The 25,715-nt window shown below is 37.0% G+C and overlaps 1 protein-coding gene across 1 annotated transcript in view; it reads right to left on the bottom strand.

The window, feature by feature from the left end:
• ITPR2 (inositol 1,4,5-trisphosphate receptor type 2) overlaps positions 1 to 25,715 on the bottom strand; it is a 509,412-nt gene that overhangs the window by 146,069 nt on the left and 337,628 nt on the right. Inside the window, exons 38-42 of the mRNA XM_032159871.2 lie at positions 12,928 to 13,036; positions 11,933 to 12,120; positions 5,191 to 5,374; positions 4,183 to 4,439; positions 1,875 to 2,075 (exon numbers count right to left, since the gene is read on the bottom strand). Coding sequence (XP_032015762.1) covers positions 1,875 to 2,075; positions 4,183 to 4,439; positions 5,191 to 5,374; positions 11,933 to 12,120; positions 12,928 to 13,036 — 939 coding nt within the window. The remainder of the gene's footprint in view (positions 1 to 1,874; positions 2,076 to 4,182; positions 4,440 to 5,190; positions 5,375 to 11,932; positions 12,121 to 12,927; positions 13,037 to 25,715) is intronic.

The raw sequence follows: 25,715 nt of genomic DNA on the forward strand, positions 1-25,715 counted from the left end.
CTGAAGGAAAAATTTATCGGATTTCTTAAACTTACATGAGGGAATATGGATTGGGGAAAATTTATGAAACATCCTGTGAGATAAATATCCACATTTTGAAAGTTAAGATTGACTGTGCTGGGGTTCTGAATTTAATTTTACAGGTCTTAAATCAGGAACCTGTGAGCCAGATTTGTAGGACTATGTGTTAACAATGTAGCACCTTGTCAAGAGGTATGAAAAACTGAAATCCTGGTGAGTTAAATGAGAAAGACCAAAATCAAGACAACTTCAAAATGACTGCTTTTGCAGCATGGGCCTTATTTCTCCCTTCATACAACGGAGTTTTTATTCCTCTGACACAGAGGAAAGGTGTTTTCTACCCATCTCCTACCTTTCCTGAGGTTCTTCTGCTCATTAAAATATTTGCCAAACTTAAAGAGAATCTTTTTGCAGATCATCTCCAGAATTTGCCAGCAATCTTTCCTCCCACACATTTTCAGAGCAATGGGGAATTATATGTGGGGTTCATGTTATTTGAAAATTAGCTTTTACTTTTAGAACTTTTTGGTTTTAGTAAATTACTTTCAAAGTTCAATTCCATTCTCTGATGAGACCAAAACTGGGGAACATTCTTACAAGCTTTCCCAGAAACAGCAGAAGAGACAAATGGTATAATTATTTTCTATTATAGATGTACAAGTTTTTATCAACAACAAAACCAAATCTCTGGATTTGTATGTTTTTCCTTAACTTTAAATCAACATTTAGGTTTTCTTGTATCGTTGCTCTGGGAGCTGAAATATAACCCAGAAAAATGCAGGGAAAAATCCACAAACTCTTTTGGTATTTCATATGTACAGTACAGAAAGGGAAAATACCTCCATAACAAATTGTTTATGCCAAAATTGTCCTGTTTTTATTGTATACACCTATGCATGTACACGTGTGTGTATAGATTCATAAATATATGTGTGCGTGCATAGACACCATGTGTATGTGTGTATATCTCATGTAAATTGCAATGTTTAAAAAAGCAAATTTCTTTTTCACATTTTTCTATGTCAATCGTTGATGTTTGCTCTCAATGACTTCTTTAATATTTATATCCAGAAATGTTTATGACTTGAAAACTCTGTCTTCTGGACTGATCCATGCTTACGATGGTAGCTCCATGATGCCTGAGAGGAGGTGCAACGGTCAACTGGCAAACTTTCAGGTGGCATCCCTTACCTTGATTGACCCAAGTGTCCTGCCTTCTACTCCCACAATATATCCTTGATATCCAAGAAAACAAAATCAGAGACAAACATTCTGGAAAAGAGACTTGAAACTGTGCCCTCCAAAATGTAATATAGTCGAAAGAGCACTCGATTTAGACTCACAATCAAAAGTCCTTCGTTGTAAGAATGGCTCTACAACTCATTGATTCTGTCACTCTGAAACTCTGGAAAGTCACTTAATCTTTGAGTTAGAACCTATTCATCAGCAAAATAGGAATAATGATACCTATTCACAAGTTTATTGTGCACATAAAAGAAATAACATATACTACTCCTTGCAGGGGTGCCAAAGGAGCCAAAGAAAGTTTATTCCACAAATCCTGGAAAAGTTCACTAAAGATGAAAACTGGGTGGTGGTCATGACACATATTTCACTTTTTTCAGTAAGTCGATTTTTATCTTGAACATTTTCATGGGAATTGTTTTTACAATGAAATTATATACAAATACAACATAGTATTTCCTTGTCTATAATTCAGTCTTTGTATGTTTTATTAGGAAAGTAAAAATGTATGGCAAAGCAAGAAGAAAGATCTTTCAAGTGCATACAAAGATTGGCTCCTTCCCCAACTTAATCCCTTTACTAATTTAGTCATGAATACTTCTGGTTACCTGATTTTCATGGCAGGGGCCCTGACAATACTCAGTCAAGCTCTCCAGGGTCTGGTTGACCAGCGCTACGTTCTTCTCATTGATGTAGAGACCCAACAGGCCCAGGCCACCGGTTGTACTACCACAAATGCAGTCCAGAAACTGAAGGGTCTCACAGACAAGGTTGTAATTTGTTTTGTTGTTTTGATTCCTCAAGAAGTTCTGAAGGCAAAAGAAAATAAAACTGAAGGCTTACAAAAATTCACTTGTGCTGATTGTTTGCTGTTCTCCCCATATGTGTGCTTTTCTAACTTTTCTTTATAAGAAAAGTATTTGCATTTATTAAAACCGTCCTCCATTTAAGGAGGGAGAAAGGCCCTTAGGTTTTTCCCCAAGCATATATATATATATGTCAAGATAGTTCATAATAAACATTTCTCAATGTCATTATCATCAAACTACATAGAGAGGGCAAGAGTAATGGGAAGTGGGAAAAAGAGAAAAAACACTAGGTAGAAAGAAGTTCATTAGGGAGAGAAGCAAATTTTCAATTATAAATAATCTCATATGAACAGTGCAACTTCATTGTTCATTGATTATAAATGATATAACCATTATGAAGGGCAACTGGAAGTATCTATCAAAATCTTAAGTTAACATACAGCTCCACTTCTAAAAAGTTTGTCTAGATATATGTACATAAGTACACCAACAGGTTCCCTGCATACTGCTTGTTATACAAACACCAGAAACCATATCATACCTATGGTAATGTGACTGGCTTAATGAATAATTAGTACATCCAAACATTAGAATACTGTAAAACTATAAAAATTAGGTACTTCAACATGTACCAATAAACATAACCTGGCAATAAGTAATTGACTAATAACCAATATTACTAAATGAAAAATGTAAGTTGAAGAATACAATAAAATATGATTTTTTTTTTTCTTGAGACGGAGTCTCACTCTGTTGCCCAGGCTGGAGTGCAGTGGCACGATCTCCGCTCACTGCAAGCTCCACCTCCTGGGTTCACGCCATTCTCCTGCCTCAGCCTCCCGAGTAGCTGGTACTACAGGTGCCAGCCACCACACCCAGCTAAATTTTTTGTATTTTTTTTAGTAGAGACGGGGTTTCACCATGTTAGCCAGGATGGTCTCGATCTCCTGACCTTGTGATCTGCCCATCTCGGCCTCCCAAAGTGCTGGGATTACAGGCGTGAGCCACTGTGCCCGGCCAGAATACCATAGAATATGATTTTTAAAAAATGTTTACCTGCACAGTTCAATATGCTTATACATGCATAAAAACTTCTAGAAGAAAAAACCTGGGACCTGACAATATTCAGTGAAGTTCTCTAGATTAATCACCTGTTAACAGTGGTTTTCTCTGGGAAGTAAACTTAGTAAAAGGGTAAGCAGGGAAGGAAACTTGTTTTATATTTTAATTTAGTATTTATTTCTATTAATTTATTATTTAATGTGTTTATTCGAATTTATATCTACCATTTATTCTTCTTAAGACAATTTTAAAAGTAGTATTTTCTATACTGATCCCACACTCCTATCAGTAAACTGTTCAATCAGATACTATCTAATGTGTTATATACCCTATACATCTATTTCCTACACTGACAGACGAAATGGGTTAGGATATGCCCATGGGCACTGATCCAGTATTGTCCCTCTGGAAGCAATGTTTCTGGTCTTGGCCTGCCTGTGTACAAACAATGTAAAAAAGAGGCCAAAATTCAAAATTCATAGACACTCCTAAGTTCATTTATCTAACAAAGGAAAATGCAGGAAAGAAGATATGACACTGACTACATTCATTTTTGAATGTATCTACCTTCACTCTGGTTAAAAACATCCTCTTCTATGTTAATTCTGTTTCAAATGAAGACATACAAATATACTCAGTACTCTCACTCAAGAAATATGAATTGGCTTGAAAATAATGAAAGCCCCTTAAGACTATAAAACCATGAAAGATATAGATGAGACAAATATGATCTCTCTCAACAATATAACCTTACCGGAGAATACTAGGAAGACAGGATGCCCACTGAGGCTAAAAATATTTGAGGCTAAAAATATTGAGGAGGATGACACTGTATGAGCCTGATTTTTTTTTCTTACATAAAAGGATTTTCTTCTTCCTTTTCTTCACTGATACCAAAGTTTCTTCCCATTTCAGAAGAGCACTATTGCTTTTATTGATGATCTTTCCAAAACTCTCTCCAAAACTACTTGTTGGTTTTATTTGAATTTAATTACTTACAAACATAGGTTGTATTCTCAGCTTTCACACAAAACAGAACAAATACCTGCAATTCCCGGTTGTGATTCTCACACAGTAACTGAAGAAATCTCAGTATTGGCTGCATGATGGCAATTGCAGGACTCATTGTTACTTCCTCTGCAGATTTTTCCTCAGTGTTTCCCGCTTCTGGTCCTGTGCACATAATGTCTATTTCTGGATCCATTTCTCTTCTGTATACACAATATGCTTTGGATGTTGCTGAAGAAGCTTCTGTTAATTGCCCTTTCATTCCCTCTTTTAAATGTAGTGTTGAATCTCTTACTGAAAACAAAGCAGTACTTTTATATTTCTGAACCAATTTGCTTTTGCTAATTAAAAAAAACAACAACCAGGTACTCAAATTCTCTAACAATTGAATTAAAAATAATCTGAAAAAAGGTGCGACAATTTCCAAAAAGGATTTGAAATAGCACTTAAAAGTTAAATCTGCAGTGGGCCATAAAAAATATCTCAATGCTTAGCAAATTTTAAAAGGACTCATGTCTTTCTGACATATATATATATATATATATATACATACATATATATCAGTATATATGTGTATATATATATACTCATGTATATATGAGTTTCATATTCAAGAAGGTAAGAAAATGTGACAAACTTCAAAACGTTAATGTCTTTATGATTTGTATTTAATACATGGATGATTTTGTCATTCTGAATACCAAGAATCTTTCATTGGAATTTGGTGTGGTAATTTCTGTTTTTAAAGTTTTATTTTCATGGTCACTTACAAGATTTGGGGCAGTTATTCTTTACCATGCATGCCACAATGAAATCAAACATTTTTCATGTCGTTAGTTGCTTTGCACTGATTATGTCTCATTTAAGTTTAGTCCTGCAGAGCCGTTTTAGGGTCAACCCATGACCAAAATTCTTTATGGATGATCAGAGCCACAGTGGGGATAATTAAACCAAGAGAAGAGAGACGAAAAATGTTAATGAGATTTAACACTATTCCCCTCTTTTCTCTCACTCTGTTCTCCCAAATACTCAAATACTTCTTTACCTCTCATTCGTGGACCAGATGTCATCAATTCATTGTCATCGTCCCTTTTTTTGCTACCTAAATCTATGGTATTAACTGTCACTGTTGATCTTATTTCTTTCTGAGCAGCTTTCATTCGATCATAGAGAACTTTAAAGAATTTTTCTGACTTTTTTTGTTCATGCAACTGCTGGTAGAAAGAATACTGCAAGAAAACATATTTTAAGACATCAATACCCAAGGGGAGACAAACAGTGTTTTTATGCTTGAAATAAACATAAGCATTATAGGTAAAAGCACACACTTAATGCACCACCCATTATTATTTCATAAATTGACAGCCTTTGCCAGTTTCTTGTACTATTTAATGTGTACTAATAATAGCTGGTATTTACTTAGCATTTTCCACTAAACTCCAACGTATTTTCAGATGCTGTTTAATTTATCCTTACTGGTTATATATTTTTAAAAACTTACAGGGACATTGTAAGAAGTTTTGAGGAAAGAATTCTTTGATTTTTATATTATTATAAAGTCATGCATTGATTCAACATGTGTATACTGAGTGCCTACTATGTGTCAAGCCCTCTGTTAATAGGGATAGAACAAAAATGGAAACCAACTACAATCCTCACTCTCATGAGTTTGTAATCTAAAGTGGAAAATAGCCATCAATCCAAAGATCATCCTGTATAAACATGAGTTTATGGAAAGTTACAAAGGACTATTTTTCTCTTTATCTAAATTAAATTACAGCACATTTAATTTGGAAAGTGTTACCATGGTAGCCTCACTCATGGGATCTCACTAATAAACAGGTACCAACTTCTTTTGGTTCCCTATTAGCTACATTGCTTTGCATGGGGTCTCAGACAAATCCACCATAAAATAAATATAGTCAATAATGATGTAGAAATGGTTCAGAAACAAAAGTATGATAAAATATATCTTTGTGAGATGTGGAAATATTCAACCTTGGGAAGATTTACCCTAATTCTTGTCTGCTCAATGCCTTATGGAAGTGTCCAGGAGAAGTAGTAGGAGGTAGGAAAGATAACACATTCCAGAGAAGATAGAATTTGAAGTGGGTGGGGAATTATAACTTATTACTACCAAGATTATGAGATAGCCACAAGACAAACAAGATAAATATAATTTGTAAAGTAATAAAGATAATAACTCCCTAACTGTAGTGAATAGAAGAGTCACATAAGCTTGAGGAGAGATAGTATGAAGAAAACATAAGAAAAAATAATTTCCAGATCAAGCAGAACTGGCCCTACTCCAATATAAGAACATTTAAACAGCCAGTTTGGGGGAGTTTGCCTCCAGGATATGCTTTCCTTTAGGAATTCCTGGAAACATGACGCACAGGTCTTGGGATCCGTAACTGAGACACTAATGACATCAGGTCTTGAAATGGTTGCCTACCCTGCAATTTTCTCTATGGGCAATGTATATACACAGTGTGTTATGAAGCCTTAGATGTCAGCTGCACAAGTACAAGGGTAAGCTCCTACACAGAGGGCGAGTAACCCTCAAAAAGGAAGGCCAAAAAGTCACGGTAACCATAGCAACCACAGTAAAACAGTCAAGCTGGTTTCGTTAATTCAAACAACAAATGCAGCATCCACAGACCTCTACAATCCCATGAATTAAGCAGATGATAAAGCCAGAATCTTTTCAATATAATGGGGTTAGAAGGTGGAAGGAGTTTCCAGTATATTAATGAGGAGTTATGAGAACTTCGTGGCTCTATGAAAACAAAGTTTCATAATTTATGTAGTTCTTCCATATATATTACTTCATAGATACTTTCAATTCAATAGTGTGGTGAATAAAGTGCTCTTAGTTCCATTTTATAGATTCATAAAATGAGGTTTAGTAAAGATGAGTGACTTGCCCAATATTATATAACTAGTAAGGGGTAGAGCTAGGATTTAAATCTAGATTTTCTGACTCTAAATCACTAAATGTATAAAACAACCTCTTATGATCAAAACACTAGATTATTTACATAGATAACACCTTTTAAGAACCAGGTATCTACAATGCTGAACAACATGATTTTAAAAAGGAAAAGTAGGTTTCATATATATTTATATAATCTCAACAAGTAGCGTAAGGATTCCTCTCACTAAAGACATGATTTTTGCTTAGGAAACTACCTCCATTAGCTGCACAGAGTGTAAGGGGAAAGAAACTCGAAGTGTTTTGGAGCTAAGGGGGATGGATAAACAGATATGTGTGACAGGAAGAGGCAGAGAAGGGAAGGGAAGTGACAATGGAGAAAGACAAGAGCATGATGCAGGGAGAATCCTCAAGTGAAATATCCTAGGGGTGAGGATGGAGATGGTTATTTCTAGAAAAGAGATGCTTATTGCATCTAAGAGCACAGAATCTGGAGCCAGACTGCATCGGTTTGAAACCTGGCTCTACCTCAAACTAGCGATGTAAGCTTGGGTCTATCTCAGTTTCTTCTTCAGTAAGATAGGATAACATACCAGTTACCTCACAGGTTGTTTGAATATTAGCCATGTTAATACACACAAATCACAAAGAACAGTGCCTCGTATTTAGTAGGTATAATTTTTCTTATTGCTATCATTAGGTTCCATTTGAAATTGTAATATAAGTACCTCCTGTATCTTCTCCTTCCGCTGATCTTTAATAAAGTATAGAACATACATACATTGACTTAATGTAGTTAGAAAGGAAGAAATTAAGGAAAGGCCTGCAATTTTCAGTATGACAGAAGCATGGGGTGTTAAGAATTTATGTGCTGAGAAAGCAAGACTTTTTTGGCTAAGGAGACAGTGAGAATGCAAAACCCCCATGGAACTGGCAAGTGTCTTGGGGAGGAGTGCGCTTTAGACTGCTGTAGGGCAAGGAATAAGATTTGAGCTAATCTCAGCTAGACCGCTTAGAGCCAGGAAAACATAGTTGCCACCTGGGTTATACAATGTAAGACATCTAAGTAGAGGAAGGCTGGTCCCTATTGTCATAATCTATCTTAAAAGAAGGTTTTCATATACAAAAGTAATTTAATGCTATTTCATCAACAAATATTGGTTGAATGGCTATAAAGCACTGTAGACATAAAGAATAGGATATGATCCCCTATACTGAAGAAGTTGAAATTCAATTGGAGAGGCAGGGTGTAATACAAATTACAACCAAACAAAGTAGCACATGCAAAATGCCAAGTGGGTATTAAAGAAACAAGTGCATGGGAGCTGAGATAAGGGAATGGACACCAAATGTCCCAGACAGCTAGGAAAGACTTAGTGAAGAAAGAATTTGATTAGGATCATTCATTCACAGATCCATTCACTCCTGCACATTGATTGAACCCCAAGATTGGTCCAGACACAAGGGGTACCAAGATGAAAAAAATGTAGTTTCAACCTTTAAGGACTTATAATTTACTAGACGGAGCCTGATACACACATGAAGAGGCACAATAAAGCGGCAGAAATGGCCGGGCCCGGTGGCTCATGCCTGTAATCCCTGTACTTTGGGAGGCCGAGGCAGGTGGATCACCTGAGGTGAGGAGTTGGAGACCAGCCTGGCCAACAGGATAAAACCCCATCTTTACTAAAAATACAAAAAAATTAGCCAGGTGTGGTGGTGGGTTCCTGTAATCCCAGCTACTCAGGAGGGTGAGGCAGGAGAATTGCTTGAACCTGGGAGGCAGAAGTTGAAGTGAGCCGAGATCGCACCATTGCACTCCAGCCTGGGCAACAAGAGTGAAACTCCGTCTCAAAAACAAATAAACAAAAAAAAGTGGCAGAAATGTCATTATAATCTGCCCCCACATGTTATAACGGGGCACACAGTAAGCAGTAATCAATTCTACCCAGTGAGATATGGAGCCTGAAAAGGCTTCTAGGAGAAATGCATTGAGTTGAATCCTCAAAGAGGAGAAAGCAGCATGAGAAATAATACAACGCATTTGAGGAATGACAAAGAGCTAAGTGTAGCTGATGCATAAGAGGAAGGATGGAGGAGAGGAGGCAAGAGGGTGGAAGAACAAGGGAAAGTTGGAAAATTTGAAGAGATCATGAAGGATCTTATGGACTCAGCAGGGAGTTTGTCTTTACAGGGCAGGTGACAGATTTTAAGCAAAAGAATAGCATGTTTTTGGAAAGGCATCTTTGAAGGCAACATGGAGAATGATTTGGAGAAGGGCAAAACTGGAAAGCCAGGACACCTCTTAGAAGACTGCTTGTCACTGTCCAGGACAAGATAAGGAGGATCTGTAGTGAGAGCTGGAAAAGCAGGGATTGAAAATAACAAAGTATGGATACGAGGGATATTAAGGGGGCAGAATCACAGAAGTTGGTCATCAGTGAGATGTTCAGGAAGAGAGTAAGTAAGGGTGGACAAGTTAAGGTCAAGGCTAACTGTCATTTTCTGGTCAGACAACTGGGTAGATGGAGTGCCAGTCACTGAGAGAGGAAATGGCAAAAGGAGCAGTGGGTGTATGGAGAGCAACAGCAGATTCCACGTGAGACATGTTTAAAGCATTTGTGCACATCCCACTAAATATTCTGGAAGACAGCTGGATACAGAGTCTAGAACACCAGTAAGTTCAGAAGCACCCAAACACAGTAAACTTAAAGGTGTGGAAATGAATGAACTCAGGCTGGGAAACAAACAGAGTGAGAAGACAGTCCAAAGAAACTTGGGAGATGTCAGGATTCAAGAGTTAAGCAGAGGAAGAAAAACCTTTGCAGAAGGCTAAGAAGAAATGGTAGGAGGTAGAAGACAAGCTGCAGAGGGTGGTGTCAAGACTCAGGCAGAAAAGGTTTCAAGAAGAAAGAAAAAGTCACTAGTGGCAAACACCACAGAAAATCATGTAAAGAAGGACTGAAAAATATTTCGGTTGTTAAGAGATCTAGGGGAACAACTTGCCAGGAATTTATAAGTAGAAGGTGCAGTTTCCAATGGGAGCTGGCTTATTCCCCAGCAATATGAGGATATAAGTAAGCATAAATAATGTGAAGGATGAAGGATGATCCCATCTGGTGACCCTTAGTGGCCTAGAAACAGAAATCTAGAAAAGACTGTAATCCTAAGGATATCTTCTAGAGATGTCCCCCACCAAAAAAAAAAAAAAATCCTTCACTTCTATCCACTGAACAAGCCTCTATCTAATGTTATGTGGTTGACTGGACACTTTCTCTAGAAAGTCCCAATTGACAGAACTTCCTGGTTTAAGTCTGAATAGTATCTGTCATGTTTATATACCACGTTTTTAAAAATCATTCATCCATTGATAAGTGAAATAGTGGAGTCTAAAAATGTTGAAGTCATAGAAGTAGACAGTGGAACATTGGTCAGAGTCCAGTTTCAGTTAAACAGGAAGAGTAAGTTTTGGTGTTCTACTGCAAAGCAAGACAATGATACTTAATAACAATAATTTGCTATATATTTCCAAATAGCTGAAAGAATTTTAAATGCTCTCACTACAAGTAAATGATACATATTTGAGGTGATGGATATGCTAATTATCCTTATTTGATCATTGCACACTATACATATATATATATATATATATATATCAAAGCATCAGATTGTACCCCATAAATATACACAATGATTATGTGTCAATTAAAAATAAAATTAAATTTTTAAAAAGTCCCAAATGAACACCTGGTTCAGATAAGATAATTTCCAAAAAAACTCACTCAACTTCCTCCATCACCTCCTTCCTCAAATTCCCTCAGAGGAAATCTATGCTGCAGCTACAGCATCATGAGAATTTTAAACACTTTCTTTTCTCAACTAAGTACTATTGATTTAGCGTTGTTTTTGTCACCACGCCACTTGCTGCTTGTGAGGCCTTTATTCCTAAAGCCACTGTGATTGGATGTGTTAGATGGTACTGTTCCTATTGTTCAATGTATTTGATGGTTAAATGAAGCACAATATCCCAGTTTCAAATTAGACATGGCTTCTGCTGGCCATGAGTCGAGAAAATGGCTTTTGGAATTTCTAATTATATACTTAGTTGTAAGTAGATAGTTTTCTTTACTGACCAAGGCAAACCTAGAAAGAGCAGGCTACCAAGCAGCAAAACAGACAGCTAGATAGGAGGAATAAATTCCTGTGTTCTAATCCTCAGCAGGGTGGCCATAATTAACAATTTATTGTATATTTTCAAATAGCTAGAAAAGTAAATTTTGAGTGTTCCCAACACAAAGAAATGATAAACATTTGAGGTGAAGGATGTGCTAATTACCTTGATTTGATCATTACATATAGTATACATGTATCAAAATATCAGACTGTACCCTATAAATATGTACAATTATTATTATTTAACCATAATATTAAAAGAAAGAAAAGACTGGAGGACAATGTCTGCCATCTGGGAACACTCCCCAGCTCTCGGGCTCATGCAGCATGTTTTGCCTTTGGATGTAGTCAAGCCTACGGGCCACTTGGCAGAAGTTTCAAAACATGGGCCTTCTGGAAATAGTGGACTAATCTCCTGTGTGCAGGTGAGCATTGCTCACTGTTGTGGAATTCCTGGAATAATGTCAGAAGGAAGTTTCAGAGGAATGTTCTGCTTGACTGAATAAACTGTGAAGCTCTGTAGTTTCTACAGCAAACAAATTTAAGAAAAGTGTGATACATGGATTTTTTTTAGATAGTAATAAGAGCTAAAAGAAACATTACTTTTCCTTGGTTTCTGTGACAAGTAAACAAGAAATACCAATAATAAATGTAATCCCCATGATTGATAAACAAGTACCTGTGTTTGTGTATTTCCTCCTTCAAGCAACGCAATGCCGAGGAAAATGCCTTCTGAAAAAATTCTGTCATTTTTGGTGTTCACTATAACATCGATGACAAGTTCTGATGCACCTTCTTTATCCAGCAGACACTGAATGTCTGACATTGATATCCCCATCTTATCTGAATCTTGTCCAGAAAAGCTTCCTGTGATTAGGAAAAATAAATAAACAAACCTTAATTGTAGACATTATTAGCATGTAAGGTTTTCAAATTCTTAAATTTTATTATTTTAATAAAAATAGTAATCATTGAGATTTTTCCCTACAAAGTTAAATATAATAGAAGCTTGAGGCTGGGCATGGTGGCTCACGTCTGTAATCCCAGCACTTTGGCAAGCTAAGGCTTGAGGTCAGGAGTCCAAGACCAGCCTGGCCGACAGAGTGAAACCCCAATTCTACTAAAAATACAAAAATTAGCTGAGTGTGGTGGCACATGACTGTAATCACAGCTACTTGGGAGGCTGAGGCAGGAGAATTGTTAGAACCTGGGAGGCAGAGGTTGCAGTGAGCCAAGATTGCACCACTGCACTCTGGCCTGGGTGACACGGCGAGACTCTGTCTCGGGGAAAAAAAAAAAAAAAAAAAAAAAAAAAAAAAAGCTTGAGTTTAAAAATATCAAGGTTTGTAAAAATAGAACTCTTTATTAGATGTTTGACACGTGATTAAATGTTTTTCTTAAAAATAGAAAAAGAAAACTAGCTTTATTTTGTCCTTAATTTATATATTAAGAGATTATAACTTAGTTTAACTATTTTTCCAAAGTCAAAAAGCTAAATCAATTCTGATGTTCAAATCTGTTGTTTTATGAACCCCAAATTGTATGAAAGTTTTTAATAGTGATTTTTAAATGACCCTTTTATATCTCTGCCGTTTCAGTAAAATACTAGAGTAACACTGACATGAAGAAGTATCATGAGAATCCTAAAATGAGAAAGCAAATGACAGGACTTACCTCCCACCTGTGCAGTTTTGGAGTAGGCTCCTGATAGGTGTGCATTCATACCAATACTATAATCACCTTTAAAGTATCGATTCAGAAGTATCTTTCTTAATGTGTTACCCTAATAAGAAGGATAACAAAGAGTTACTGTTTCCTTTTCTAATAAAAGTGAAAAATGTCAGTATGTTAAATGCTTTAAATGCATTTTGTGAATGATGTTGAGGCATGGAAAAATTAACTTTATATCAGATAATATTTTCTGAGGCAAAAATTTACAAAGGCATCCCAATAAAATAATAATTTTGCTTCTCATAATAAATAAAGTGGGTGGGAGAAGCTTTTTGGAGGTAATGAACAGGTTTATGGCAGATATTGTGGTGGTGGTTTCACAGTGCATACTTATCTCCGAACTCACCAAGTTGGAGACATTAAATATGTACAGCTTTTTGTATGTCAATTAATCATAACTCAATAAAGAGTTTTAAAAACAATTTTATTCTGTCAAAAATAAAAAAGTGTGTTCAATAGAATGTACTAGAAAAATCACAAATGCTATAAATTTAAGATTGCTTCAAAAGCTGAAGTTCCCAGAGTTGGGGAGTATCAGTCGCCTAAAGAAGACTCAGAATAATAAACACCCTAAGAATTGGAAAGCAAAGGGCTTAGGTAGAGGAATTTAGTCAAAATTGCCAGAAAAGAGTTGGAAACAGAGCAGGTACTCAAAAAATTAACCTTGATAAAACAGACTGAATTATATTTAAACTCCAAAATGCTTTATTCAGAAGACTGTGGGCAAAAGACAGTGTATTCCTTTACAAATTACACAATCCAAAACTTCCTAAGTCTTCAATTTTGTACTGATTACAGGACATTTTTAAAAAATACATTTTGTAATATAATTGCTTGCATGTACATAAGAAACACAGATAACTACAAATCTTCTCTTGTATTGGTTATTATTTTAATAAAAAGAGCGATTTAAAAGCATTATTTAAGGAATACTTGTTTAAACTATTTAAATTAACACGACTACAGAGGTGTTATTCCCACCTTGCAGGTAAGGAAACTGTGGCCCAAGAGCTTAAGTAATTGGCTGCAGATCATGCAGTTAACAGGTGATTGAGCAACACCTGACTCAACTCTCGGCTACAAAATCCAGCCGTTTCTTCAGGTCACGCTGCACCCAACCTTCATGCTGTGACATGTAGCTCTCATTGCTCGTTCACTTTCTCATATTTTGGCTATTCTTTCTCAAGTTCTTTAGGTATTATCCTCAGTTCTTTTGTTGTGCTCCTCTCCTGGTTGGCAATTTCAACTTCTCCTTAGTTGCACAATCACTTCTGCTGGTCTGCCTGCCAAATGTGTTTCCTCCAACCTGGACCTTGCTTTCCTAAGCTTCTCATTCTGTTTCCCCTTAGATTTCCTTACCTGTGTCTGGAGGTTCCACTGACATCTCAAACTCAATTTTTCAGAACAGAATATTCCTTCTCTTTCAAATGTTTTCCCCTTAATTTTAATTTCTTTTAAGGAGATCACACCCATCTCATAATCCCAGCACTTTGGGAGGCCGAGGTGGGTGGATGACGAGGTCAGGAGATAGAGACCGTCCTGGCTAACACGGTGAAAGCCCATCTCTACTAAAAATACAAAAAATTAGCCAGGCGTGGTGGCGGGCGCCTGTAGTCACAGCTACTCGGGAGGCTGAGGCAGGAGAATGGTGTGAACCTGGGAGGTGGAGCTTGCAGCGAGCCAAGATCATGCCACAGCACTCCAGCCTGGGTGACACAGCGAGACTCCGTCCCAAAAAAAAAAAAAAAAAAAAAAAGATCATACCCATTCTCGTCATTTAAGCTCCAAATTTAAGGGATCACCTACTACCCCCACCACCCCAACTTCATAATGATTTGAAATGTCAAATGACATGAAATCCTGCCCATTCTACCTTTTCAGCTGTAGCTTCCATTAGAGTCTTCCTACATTATATTTTAACCAAATTGAACCATGTGATCATTTCTTTTTTCTTTTTTTGAGACAGAGTCTCGCTCTGTCACCCAGGCTGGAGTGCAGTGGCACGATCTCAGCTCACTGCAAGCTCCGCCTCCCGGGTTCATGCCATTCTCCTGCCTCAGCCTCCGGAGTAGCTGGGACAACAGGCGACTGCCACCACGGCTGGCTAATTTTTTTGTATTTTTAGTAGAGACGGGGTTTTACCGTGTTAGCCAGGATGGCCTCGATCTCCTAACCTCGTGATCCGCCTGCCTCGGCTTCCCAAAGTGCTGGGATTACAGGCGTGAGCCACTGTGCCCACAAAGCCTTCTAGGTCTTTCCTTTACTCCTATTATATTCATTGCCTGAAATGATCTTCCTCCATCTTACTTATGAACCGGTCCTATCTTCCCTCTTCATTCTACAAATATTCATTAGGTGCCAATTGTTTTAGGCACCATTTTAAGTCAATAAGACATAACCCTCCCCTCAAAGAGTTTACAATAAGATGAATGCAATAATAGAAACATCTACCAAGTCTTCTGGAAGCATAAGAGGAGCTGTTGACTCTGAGGAGGCTCTACATGGCATAGCCTGTCTACTAACTTATGTGATCATCAGACAGATCTGTCTTGTGCACAGTTAAGGCTCAACTAACATGTCCTAAATGTCATAGTGCCAAGGATTTTTTTTTTTTTTTTTGGAGGCGGAGTATCACTCTGTTGCCCAGGCTGGAGTGCAGTGGTACAATCTCAGCTCACTGCAACCTCCACCTCCCTGGTTCAAGCAATTCCCCTGCCTCAGCCTCCTGAGTAGCTGGGATTACAGGCACACACCACCACGGCTGGCTAATTTTTTTTTTGTATTTTTAGTAGAGACTGGGTTTCGCCATGTTGGCCAGACTGGTTTTGAACTCCTGACCTCAGGAAATCTGCCCTCCTTAGCCTCTCAAAGTGCTGGGATTACAGGCATGAGCCACCATGCCCGGTCAGTGCCAAGAATTCTAATAGACACCCAGAGTGTCTGGAGTTTGCTTATCCTTATAACAACTTTTATTTATTGGTACTTAATTTCTTAGAACACAGACATTTATTATTGCTTCCTATTTCATGTTTTCTTTCTTTAAGACCTCTTCATAATGGGGTGTAGTAGGTAAAGGTGGTGACTAGTCTCAAAAGAAACAGTGAAGTATAATAGCTTATTCTACCAATGAATACAACTCTACTATCTACTATCCCTGATAAAACTTAAGTACACCACCTAGAAGAAACATGACATGAAAATAGTCCTTACTGTTTCTTTTTTTAAGAGAAAGTCCTTTGAGTTGAATTAAATTCACCTGGCCAAAGAATATTTCTTCCAAAAGGAAAGGAAAAACAAAATAAAGCTTTTCTTTGGAGGCAACGCCTTTGAGTAATTACTGTGACTCTCCTTATGGTAGAAGGAGATGCTATAAAAAATCTTTTAGACCCATAAACTACAGGGTTGAAGTTATAAGTTGGGGAGAAAAATGTGAGGTCATATTAACTAAAGCACTAATTTTTTTAAAGAGTAGCTCAGTTTGTTGTACTATTCATGGATCTCGCCTCTACAGACCACTCACTCTAACCCTGTAGGAGACAGTTGGCCCACCTGTAATAACTAAAGCTGACTGTGAAAATCCAGGACTTTTTCTTGGAATTGCACAAGTCAGCATCACTGTCTGAAAGGGAACCTTTTGTGAAGAGGACTGAACCCTTGAGAACTAGCTCCCCTTTTAGTCTCTGCAAGAATCTTTTATGTATTATTATTTCTATTATTATTCCAAGATAGGGTCTTGTTGTGCTGCCCAGGCTGGAGTACAGTGGCACAATCATAGCTCATTGCAACCTCATACCCCTGGCCTCAAGCAACCCTCTCATCTTGGCCTCCCAAAGTTCTGGGATTACAGATGTGAACCACTGCACCTGGCCCTGGAAGAGTCTTTTAATCACACCTTTTTATCACACTGCTGCAAGAACCCAACCAAGAGATAAACAAATAAGTTTTTTTAAAGATGAAATAGAAACCTTTTTTATCATTTACTTTTAAAAATGCCCTTTATACTGCTAGAATAATAAAACTATTGAAAACCAACCAAAGAGTAGAATTATGTCACGCCAAATCAAAATAAGCATCATATTTGTGATTATTTTTAAATTCTCTTCGGCAGATAAAATAAAATCACAGTGCCTATCAGATCCATAGACATCAAAATCAAATGAGCAACACTCTTCTTATTCAATTATAGCCCCGTTAGAAGCATCTGTTTCCTCACCATGTAATATTCAGACTGCCATAGAAAAGGCAGGGGCTTCCTATTTTTCTGTTCTCAACTCTGAAGCCACTCTGCCTGGGTTTAAATCCCCTCTATGCCATATACTAACTGGGGATCTTAAACAAGTTACTTCATCACTCTGGGCCTCAGTCCCTCAATTGTCAAATGAAATTGTTAATATCTACTCTCAGAGGATTTCTGTGATAATTAAATAGTTAAAATTTACTGAAAGTACTTGGAACAGTTCCAAACACATAGTAAATGCTATAAAAGTTGTGCAATGTTGATGTTATCCCTGCTAGTATTAATATTATCCAGATCATGGGAACAGTCTACAACTTGCAAAGTGCTTTTGCAGACACTTTCTTACGTTATACCAAACCTTCCCACAAAAGTGAAATAAATTTCCAGTATATTAAGAAAATGTGAAAAATAATAAATGACAAACTGCCCCTAAATCCTAGCTTTTTAACTATTAATCAGTCCTTAGAATTATATACTTATTAGCCAACATGGCAAAGTCACCCTAAAGCATGAATATACTTCACTATATAAAATGTACCCTTACAACTTCAACTAAGGTTGGAACAAATTCTATCTTGGTTCAAACTTCATAGTTTTGTGCTAAGACAAACTCTGGTGCTAAAAATGATTAATGAATAGGTATAAACAGAACAAGATTCTGTTATGTCTTAGTAATCTTCATTTAAGAATAAAAAAATTCAGATATTGCTACATCACAAGTTCAGCAGAAACTGACTTCACTTGTCAACTATCCAGTTCTCTCTTAAGCGGTGAGAGACATGTACTGTGTCCCAATTTGCTTTGCGGCATTCTTGATAGTTTGCACTATCTGTGCAGTGGTGGTAGCTTAAATGGGAGTCACTTCCCCAAATTACTTTAATTCAAAAGTAACTGTAGGACCATTGTCAGAAATTCTGGTGCCAGGGTTGCAAATAATTGTCTCAGAGCTGTAATTGCCATGGCAGAAATGAGGGAAGAACTAAAAGCACATTAGGCCATTATGAAAACAATTCCACCACAGTTGAGAAGTTTGACTTCTGTGCTGGTTCTTCAAATCCAAAATGCATTCCTGATGCACCTCCCATGGAAGGTCTCTTTGCTGAGTGAGGACAAGCAAGGAATGTCCTTTAGAGCCTTTTCAATGTCAGAGTCAATTCCAGGCCACAAGACACTACTTTTAGCCAATGCCTTCATGTGAAGACAACCCAGATGTGCTAAATGTAATGTAGCCAAGAAAACTAACAACCACCTTCTGAAATTACAACAAAATATCTCCATAAAAAAGACATCTTTTGTGGCCAGAGAAGTCCTGCTGGCGGTTTGTGAATATCTAGGAGGATTAGGTTTTTCCCGCCCACTCCCTATTACACCAAATACAATGCATCAAAAATTAAAAAGTTCAGAAATCGTTGCCTTTCATGGATAGAAGGGATAATGAAATTTATGCATCCTAGAAAGAACTAAAATTTTGTTTCATTTTTGAGAAATCACAGCTCTGTTTGCCTTAATGGGGAGTTAATAGCCTTAGGAATGAAGAATTCAAGGATGTGTGATATTTGAGGTTCAGATACCCAAATTCATTCCCACCCCCTTAGAAAAATAATTTACTAAAACAATATTTTTCCATTATGTAAAATATAATCAAGATATCATGAAAAAATGACAACCAGCATCCTAGAAAACTAACCCCTCAACTAGAAATTCAAAAGGTAATAAAAACTGCAAACTAAGGATGCCCAATTTAAGACTTATCCTCAAAGATTCATGATTAGCTACTAATCAGCTGAGACAAGATCTACAAGGAGGTGATGATAGGTACCTGTTAGTCTCCCCATAGTCCCATGTTAACATTAAACTTGGTATTAGCATAATTAGTGTTTCCGTAACCTTTTGGCTTAGTAACAATATATCTGATTAGGTATTTTTCCTCATTTGAATTGCCAGGGGTAAAAAGGTACATTTCTCATTTCAATACATAATTGTAACAGCTGTATCTTTGTGGAGTGATATTCTGTCCATCATTATAATCAACTATATTTTCAGATAACTCCTTTGGGAGAATATGGTCAATCTCCTATAATCTAGCTGTCTAATCATTTGAACGTCTTAGTCTCTCTGTCCAAGAAGTTGTATGTCAATTTCTCTCCCTGTTACCTTTGCCTAGCTTTCTTAAGATAGGAAACACAAGTTTCAACAGGACTAGTTGTGTGCACTCAGAAGATGCTCTTCTCATCAACACAATGGCATACTCATTACAATCTTGAAAAATATATAATGTCTCAACGATTCTAGTAAAGAGCCTTATGAAAAAACAAGACTGTGGATAATGTTAGATCCAAATATTCATTCACCATAATGGCAACCTACTTCCAAATTTCTTCTTTCCCTGTTTTTATTGATTGTAAAGACATTTATTACATTTCTACCATGTGTCAGGAAGTAGAAAAGTGGATGCAAAAAGTAATTCTGCAGCATATGCTGAAAGAATTTTCAGATATGTAGAGTTGAAACATATGGCACTGTTTTCCAATATAAATAATCCTCACCAGACCATTTGATTCCACTGGTGAAATTTAAATGTTTAAAAGGTAAATGATGAGGTTTAAATATTTGATGCTGCTGCTGAATGAAAGAGTGACTTCAATAACCACTCTGAGTTTATCAAATATCCTAGCCTCAAGAAAAACAGGGTTACTGAGAAGGTTTTGTTAGGAGATGATTCTATACTCCACATATAGCAAGGAATAAAGAAAACTGTATTTGTTTTCTTTGGGGCATTAATTAAAACCTCCCAGTATTTGAATTCCAGGAAGCATACTAACTAACATGAAACCCAACAGACCCTTCTACCTCAACCATTTTAAATACAGGGTCTGCTGAAATTCAGAGTTTGAGAACTTATGCAATCCCTCACCAATAGGACTTAAGAATGGATTTTACTGCTTGTAATTGTTTAGTTTTCGGAATAAGCAGTCTTCTGACTTTAAGCTGAAAGGAGGGTAAGTAAGCAAGAAATGAGCAGACAAACTTTAGATACCATCTCCTTACTGAAGGAAAATGACTGTATTCACATAACATAAATCAGTGCCTCATAAAATCACACTCAAAGACAGTGGCACACAATCATTAAAGTGAAGCCCATAGTCCCCCGGTACACAGTATAAAAACCTACTAGAGTACTATTTGTTACTGAAAAGAATGAAATCAGTGGTGCCAGTGCAGGCGTGTGCATGCTCGCCAAAGACTGGGGAAAATGGAACTTCAAGAGGTAATTTCAAAGCTTCTGCAAAGACTATGCTGCTGAGTGGGGGGTATGGCAAAGTATGTAACTCAGTAATGGACTCAGCTTACGGTGCATCCCAGAGAGCACAAGAGGAAAGAGCAGGAGATGGAGGGAGATTTAAATAAATGAGAAGACTGACACTGATCTGAATAGCAATATGAACTTCAGTGGGAGAAAGGTCTTCCTCCTGGACAATGGGGAAAGTTGTAACTAGTTTGCTCTTTTAAAGTTCTATCCCCAGATTCCGTGATGTCTGTCATATTTCCACAATCATTTAGTGAAGATAGGCACAACTTTGGAAGGTGGTGTCACAGGAGATGAGGAACAATACATACAGGGACGTATCACCAGCACTATCCTGCTCTATACTGGCCTTCCTATTTCTATGGAGTTTCTTGCATTCTCAACAACAGTGTAGTCCTTGATCTTCAAGCTGTGACCTCCTGATCCACAAACAAGAGTGTGTGGCTGGTTCACAGGGCAGTGAGACGAGTGCATGGCTCCAAAGAGCTGGCAAGGAAACAATGGGATGGAAGACCCACCACCCCCCACCAGCATACACATACACACACACACACACACACACACACACACACACACACACAGACGGAGTAAGTGGGAGACAAAGACCTCATTATTTTTCCCGAAAATACTAGAAATAAATTATTCTTAAAAGAGAGGAAGAAAACTAGCACTGGCATTACTTACCAATCAATGCAATATTTGACAAAATATGTATGAAGCTAAATTTTAATAAATTCAGAATACATTTAGAAGTTCCTCAGATAGGACAGTCTATGGAATCCATGGAATAGAGGAGTTGTACATGGCACAACTTCAAAGGGAAGCCTTGAGAATTAAATGAGATAATATCTACACACACTTTAATACATAAGAAGTTCAGTTTATGAATGCTCCCTGCATTGGCAATGATAATGCACATTAGTGGACCTTAGTGGAAATGATGTCTCAGAGAGTAATGTAATTGGTTTGAGTCTGGGTTCTTCCAATTATTGGCTTTGTGATCTAAAGAATTTTAATTAACTCCCCCAAGGCTCAGTTTCCCCATCTGTGGATAATAATATTTAACTGCAAGGCTATTTAAGGATTAGGAAATTAAATAGGAGAAGCTTTATATTCTTAGCCCATAACAAGTACTAAATAAACAGCTACCGTAATATTTTATTTTATGTTTAAAGGAAAGCATTAATAAGTTTCAATCTGGGGAAGACTTGCACAATTGATGACATAAAGAGGACATTATAATGCCCAGTGCCACACGACAGCCATGGTTTTCACAGCTGACATCAATATCCAGCTCCAACGTTCTATAATTTTTCAAGAGAAGGCAAATGAAAAACAGCATTCATTTTGTGAAAGACTACTTTGAAGCCAATTTGATCAGTATGCTACAATTTCTTAAAAATAACACTTACTTGTGGATAGGTTTCAATCACCCCTATTACATGTACAAAGCAGAATTCTTCAGAAGATAATTTAGACAGACTTTCCTTGAAGCAGTGTTAAAAGGAAAACCAATATTCCATGTTCTGTGAGAAAAGAGCTATTTTCCCTCCTATTTAGTTTTAACACAAGAAATGTATTAAGTATATTTATAAAGTTATTATCAGCAACAATTATTCATTAGCGGAAAGACTGCTTCCTAACACATGTCCATATGTCTCTCCATATCCACAGGGTGCCCCTCTAAGTCAGTGTTCACTTAACATTCGGAGGCTTGCAAAATAACAGATGACTGGTATTCAGAATACATGACTATACAAAGAGTGTTTATAAATTATTAAGAATCTTGTAGAAAAGCTGACAGAAGAACTGAACTGGCATTTCATATAAGAAACACATACGGCCAATAAACATGAAAAAAAATGCTCACCCTTCATTGGTAATCAAAGAAATGCTAATAAAATGGTGGAGACACCATTTTATACCCAATAAATTGACAAAAATTAAGAAGTCTTACAAAATCAAGTGTTGAAGAGGACATGGATCAAGAGAATGTGGGATGCAAATTGGTACAACTACTTTGGAAATCACATCAATGTATGCTCTCAGCCACCAATTTCACTCCCAGGGGAAACGTGATCAAGGAAACAAATAGTATCCCATCCTAGACATTTATATCTGCATGAGAGCAATAGCAAAACAAGCAACAAGCAAAACATCACCTGGAATCGACCCAAATAACAAGTGACAGGAAAATGGACAAATAAATTATGGAATATTCCCAAACTGGAATATTATAGAATAGCAAACATGGATTAAACAGCACCTCACCATAACACACAACTACTTTGATGAATGTTAGAAATAGAATGATGACAGGGAAAAAAAGGGAAGTCCTAGAAGATATGCAGTATGGTATTCAAAATGTGAGCTACCTCTGGAAGGGGAGGCCAGAACACATATGTAGACACAAGTTACAGGTAATGTTCTCATTCTTCAGTTGGCTGAGGTCATGAGTCTTTATTATATTTAATGCTTTATAATTAAAATTTATGTTGTATATATTTCTTCATAAAAATCCAATATTATAGCAAAAGAAAATGCTCAAGAACTGTTAGACATCATGATGACAGCTTCCTACATAGGATGTTCTGTTGCTTTCCAGCTCTCTTTGAATCCTGGCTAAAATCCATAGCATTACTTTAGGGAATGATACACAATGCAACACCTACAGATCTGAGCCACTGTCTCATTGTCCTCTGAACAATCCACATCTTCCTTCTGCCACATAGCTTCTTAGTGTCTTATCATGCTCCCTTCTGCTTCAAGACATTAGCAGATGATGTTCTCTTTCACCAGCCATGCTTTCTGTCCCCCGACCCTGAGTCCTCCTAGATTTACTTAATTCCTACTTAACCTTTAGATCTCAGCTCAACCATATCTTCCTCAGAGTCATCCTCTCTAACCTCACCAAGTCAATTCTCACTAAGTCCTCTTATAATAGCATGTACATCACCATGTACTTTAGCTGTATATTTATTTATACCAATCTTTCAATGATTTCTATCACCCTCTATTAGATTATAAGTACCATGAGGACAGGAACTATACCTTTCTTTTTTCCTTTTTGGCTGACCATTGATTCCAACACCTAGCCCCAAAGCTAGCAAATTAAGTACTCAATAAATATTTTTGACTGAATGTATGAATCAATGATTTTGAATGAGAGATCACTCAATTTATCAACAAAATTTGATGCTGAGTGCCATCCTATTCAAGGATGGCTGATATTTGTTGTATATCATGTCTGATAACTTTGGAAAACATTTGAGATTTATCCAATGTTACTTGCATATTACATATTTTTAGTAAAAGGCTGGGTGCCTTGTATTAATACTAAAACTACAAGGCACCCAGCTTTGTTCTAAAAATATTTAAATATTTAGCATAGTACTAAAAATACAAGGTGCCCAGTCTTGTACTAAAAATACTTAATATGCAAATATTAAATTGTATTACTGGCTCATGCCTGTAATCCCAGCACCTTAGGAGGCCAAGGCAGAAGGATTTCTTGAGCCCAGGAGTTCAAGACCAGCCTAGGCAATATAGGGAGACCTCTTCTCTACAAAATTAAAAAAAAAAATTAGCCTGGTGTGATAACATACACCTATGGTCCCAGTTACTCAGGAGGCCCAGGCAGGAGGATCACTTGGGCTCAAGAGTTTGCGACTGGCCTGGGAAACTTAGCAAGACTTTATCTCTAATAAAAACAGGAAAATAATCTGGGTGTGGTGACATACGCCTGGGGTCCCAACTACTAGGAGGCTGAGGTGGGAGGATCACTTGAGCCTGGGAAATCAAGGCTGCAGTGAACCATGACTGCACACTGCACTCCAGCCTGGGAGACCCTGTTCAGCCTGGGAGTGGGAATCCTGTCTCAAAAAAAAAAAAAAAATTAGCACATAAAACTCATTACCTATGGTCGGCTGAAAGAAGGAAACTGTGTTGAAATCCAGCAAGCAAAATGTTAGAACACTTAAAAGACAGACAATTTCAATATTTAGCCTGAAAGATTGGAAGGTAAAATACTAATTAATGATCACAAATATAGCCTAATGCAAGAGAACACACTAATATCCCAAAAGTCCAGTCCAGGTTATCCCACTGCTACACCATGTCTACTGCAATAGGATTTTCGTATTTTACTAAAAAACAAAGAAACCACCTTAAGGCTGCACGTCATGCAAGGATCTGACTCAGCAACATAATTCCTAATATCATGTGAAAATGTCAATTTGAAGAGATACAAATTCACTATTCTCTTTTAAAATATGTTTGAATGTGCCATAATTTATAATAGAAGATAAAGATAATTCTTTTACCTCATTTTTCCTCATGAAATAAATCATTTCATTTCTTTAGTGTTTATTGCTACATTAAAAATTATATAAATCTAATCTGAATCATTTCTTGCATCTATTTGTCCAGGAGGCCACATATTTGGCCTACTTTAATATGAGCAATTATCTGCTCCCATGAGCTCCTAATTGTGTTCTACATGTAAACCATAATTTTCAAAGAATTTTGCAGAGAGAAAACTATGAGACAATGATTTAGAACTAATTAAAAATAGAAATCTTTTAAATTTTCATCAACATTTCAAAGCACTAACACAATTATTGCTAAAAGAAAATGAGGTCTCAGTTCAAACAAACCTAGAGATGCCTGAGCTAATTAAAGGGGCCAAGTGCCAAATGCTTACCTTAGAAAGGGTCTTTTTAAGAAAGGCTTTATTAGACTTATTATGGTCTTATGAATGCTATTTTGGAAATCAGTTTGATTCCCTGTGGCATACACCATGATAGATATTTCACTACTTTAATGCATTTAGAACTGTAACTATAATCCGGGGCACTAAGAAAGTAAACGTTTATTTTTAATAACATGCAAAGCGCATTTGCTGGTAAGGAAGCATAGCCGCTTGGTAGTACTGTGGTGCTAGCCTCTGAATTATAAATGTGGATTTTCACAGGTTTGTGATTCACCTATTGAAATTAGCTTCTGGAAAAAAACAAGATGAAACACTCTCAGGCTGAAAAGAAAGCTTAAAGTCTTTAATAAACTTGATTTGAGGTAAACCGGATTTTCTGAATTAGTGAATTGAAGAGAGGAAGAATCATTTCAGTGAACTACAGGTTGCTGATGCTGATCTAATACTCCTAAGGTGGGGAAGAATGAGTCAGTGAA

Source organism: Hylobates moloch, unplaced genomic scaffold, assembly GCF_009828535.3.
Source record: "Hylobates moloch isolate HMO894 unplaced genomic scaffold, HMol_V3 SCAFFOLD_8, whole genome shotgun sequence".
In the NCBI taxonomy this organism is placed as follows: domain Eukaryota; kingdom Metazoa; phylum Chordata; class Mammalia; order Primates; family Hylobatidae; genus Hylobates; species Hylobates moloch.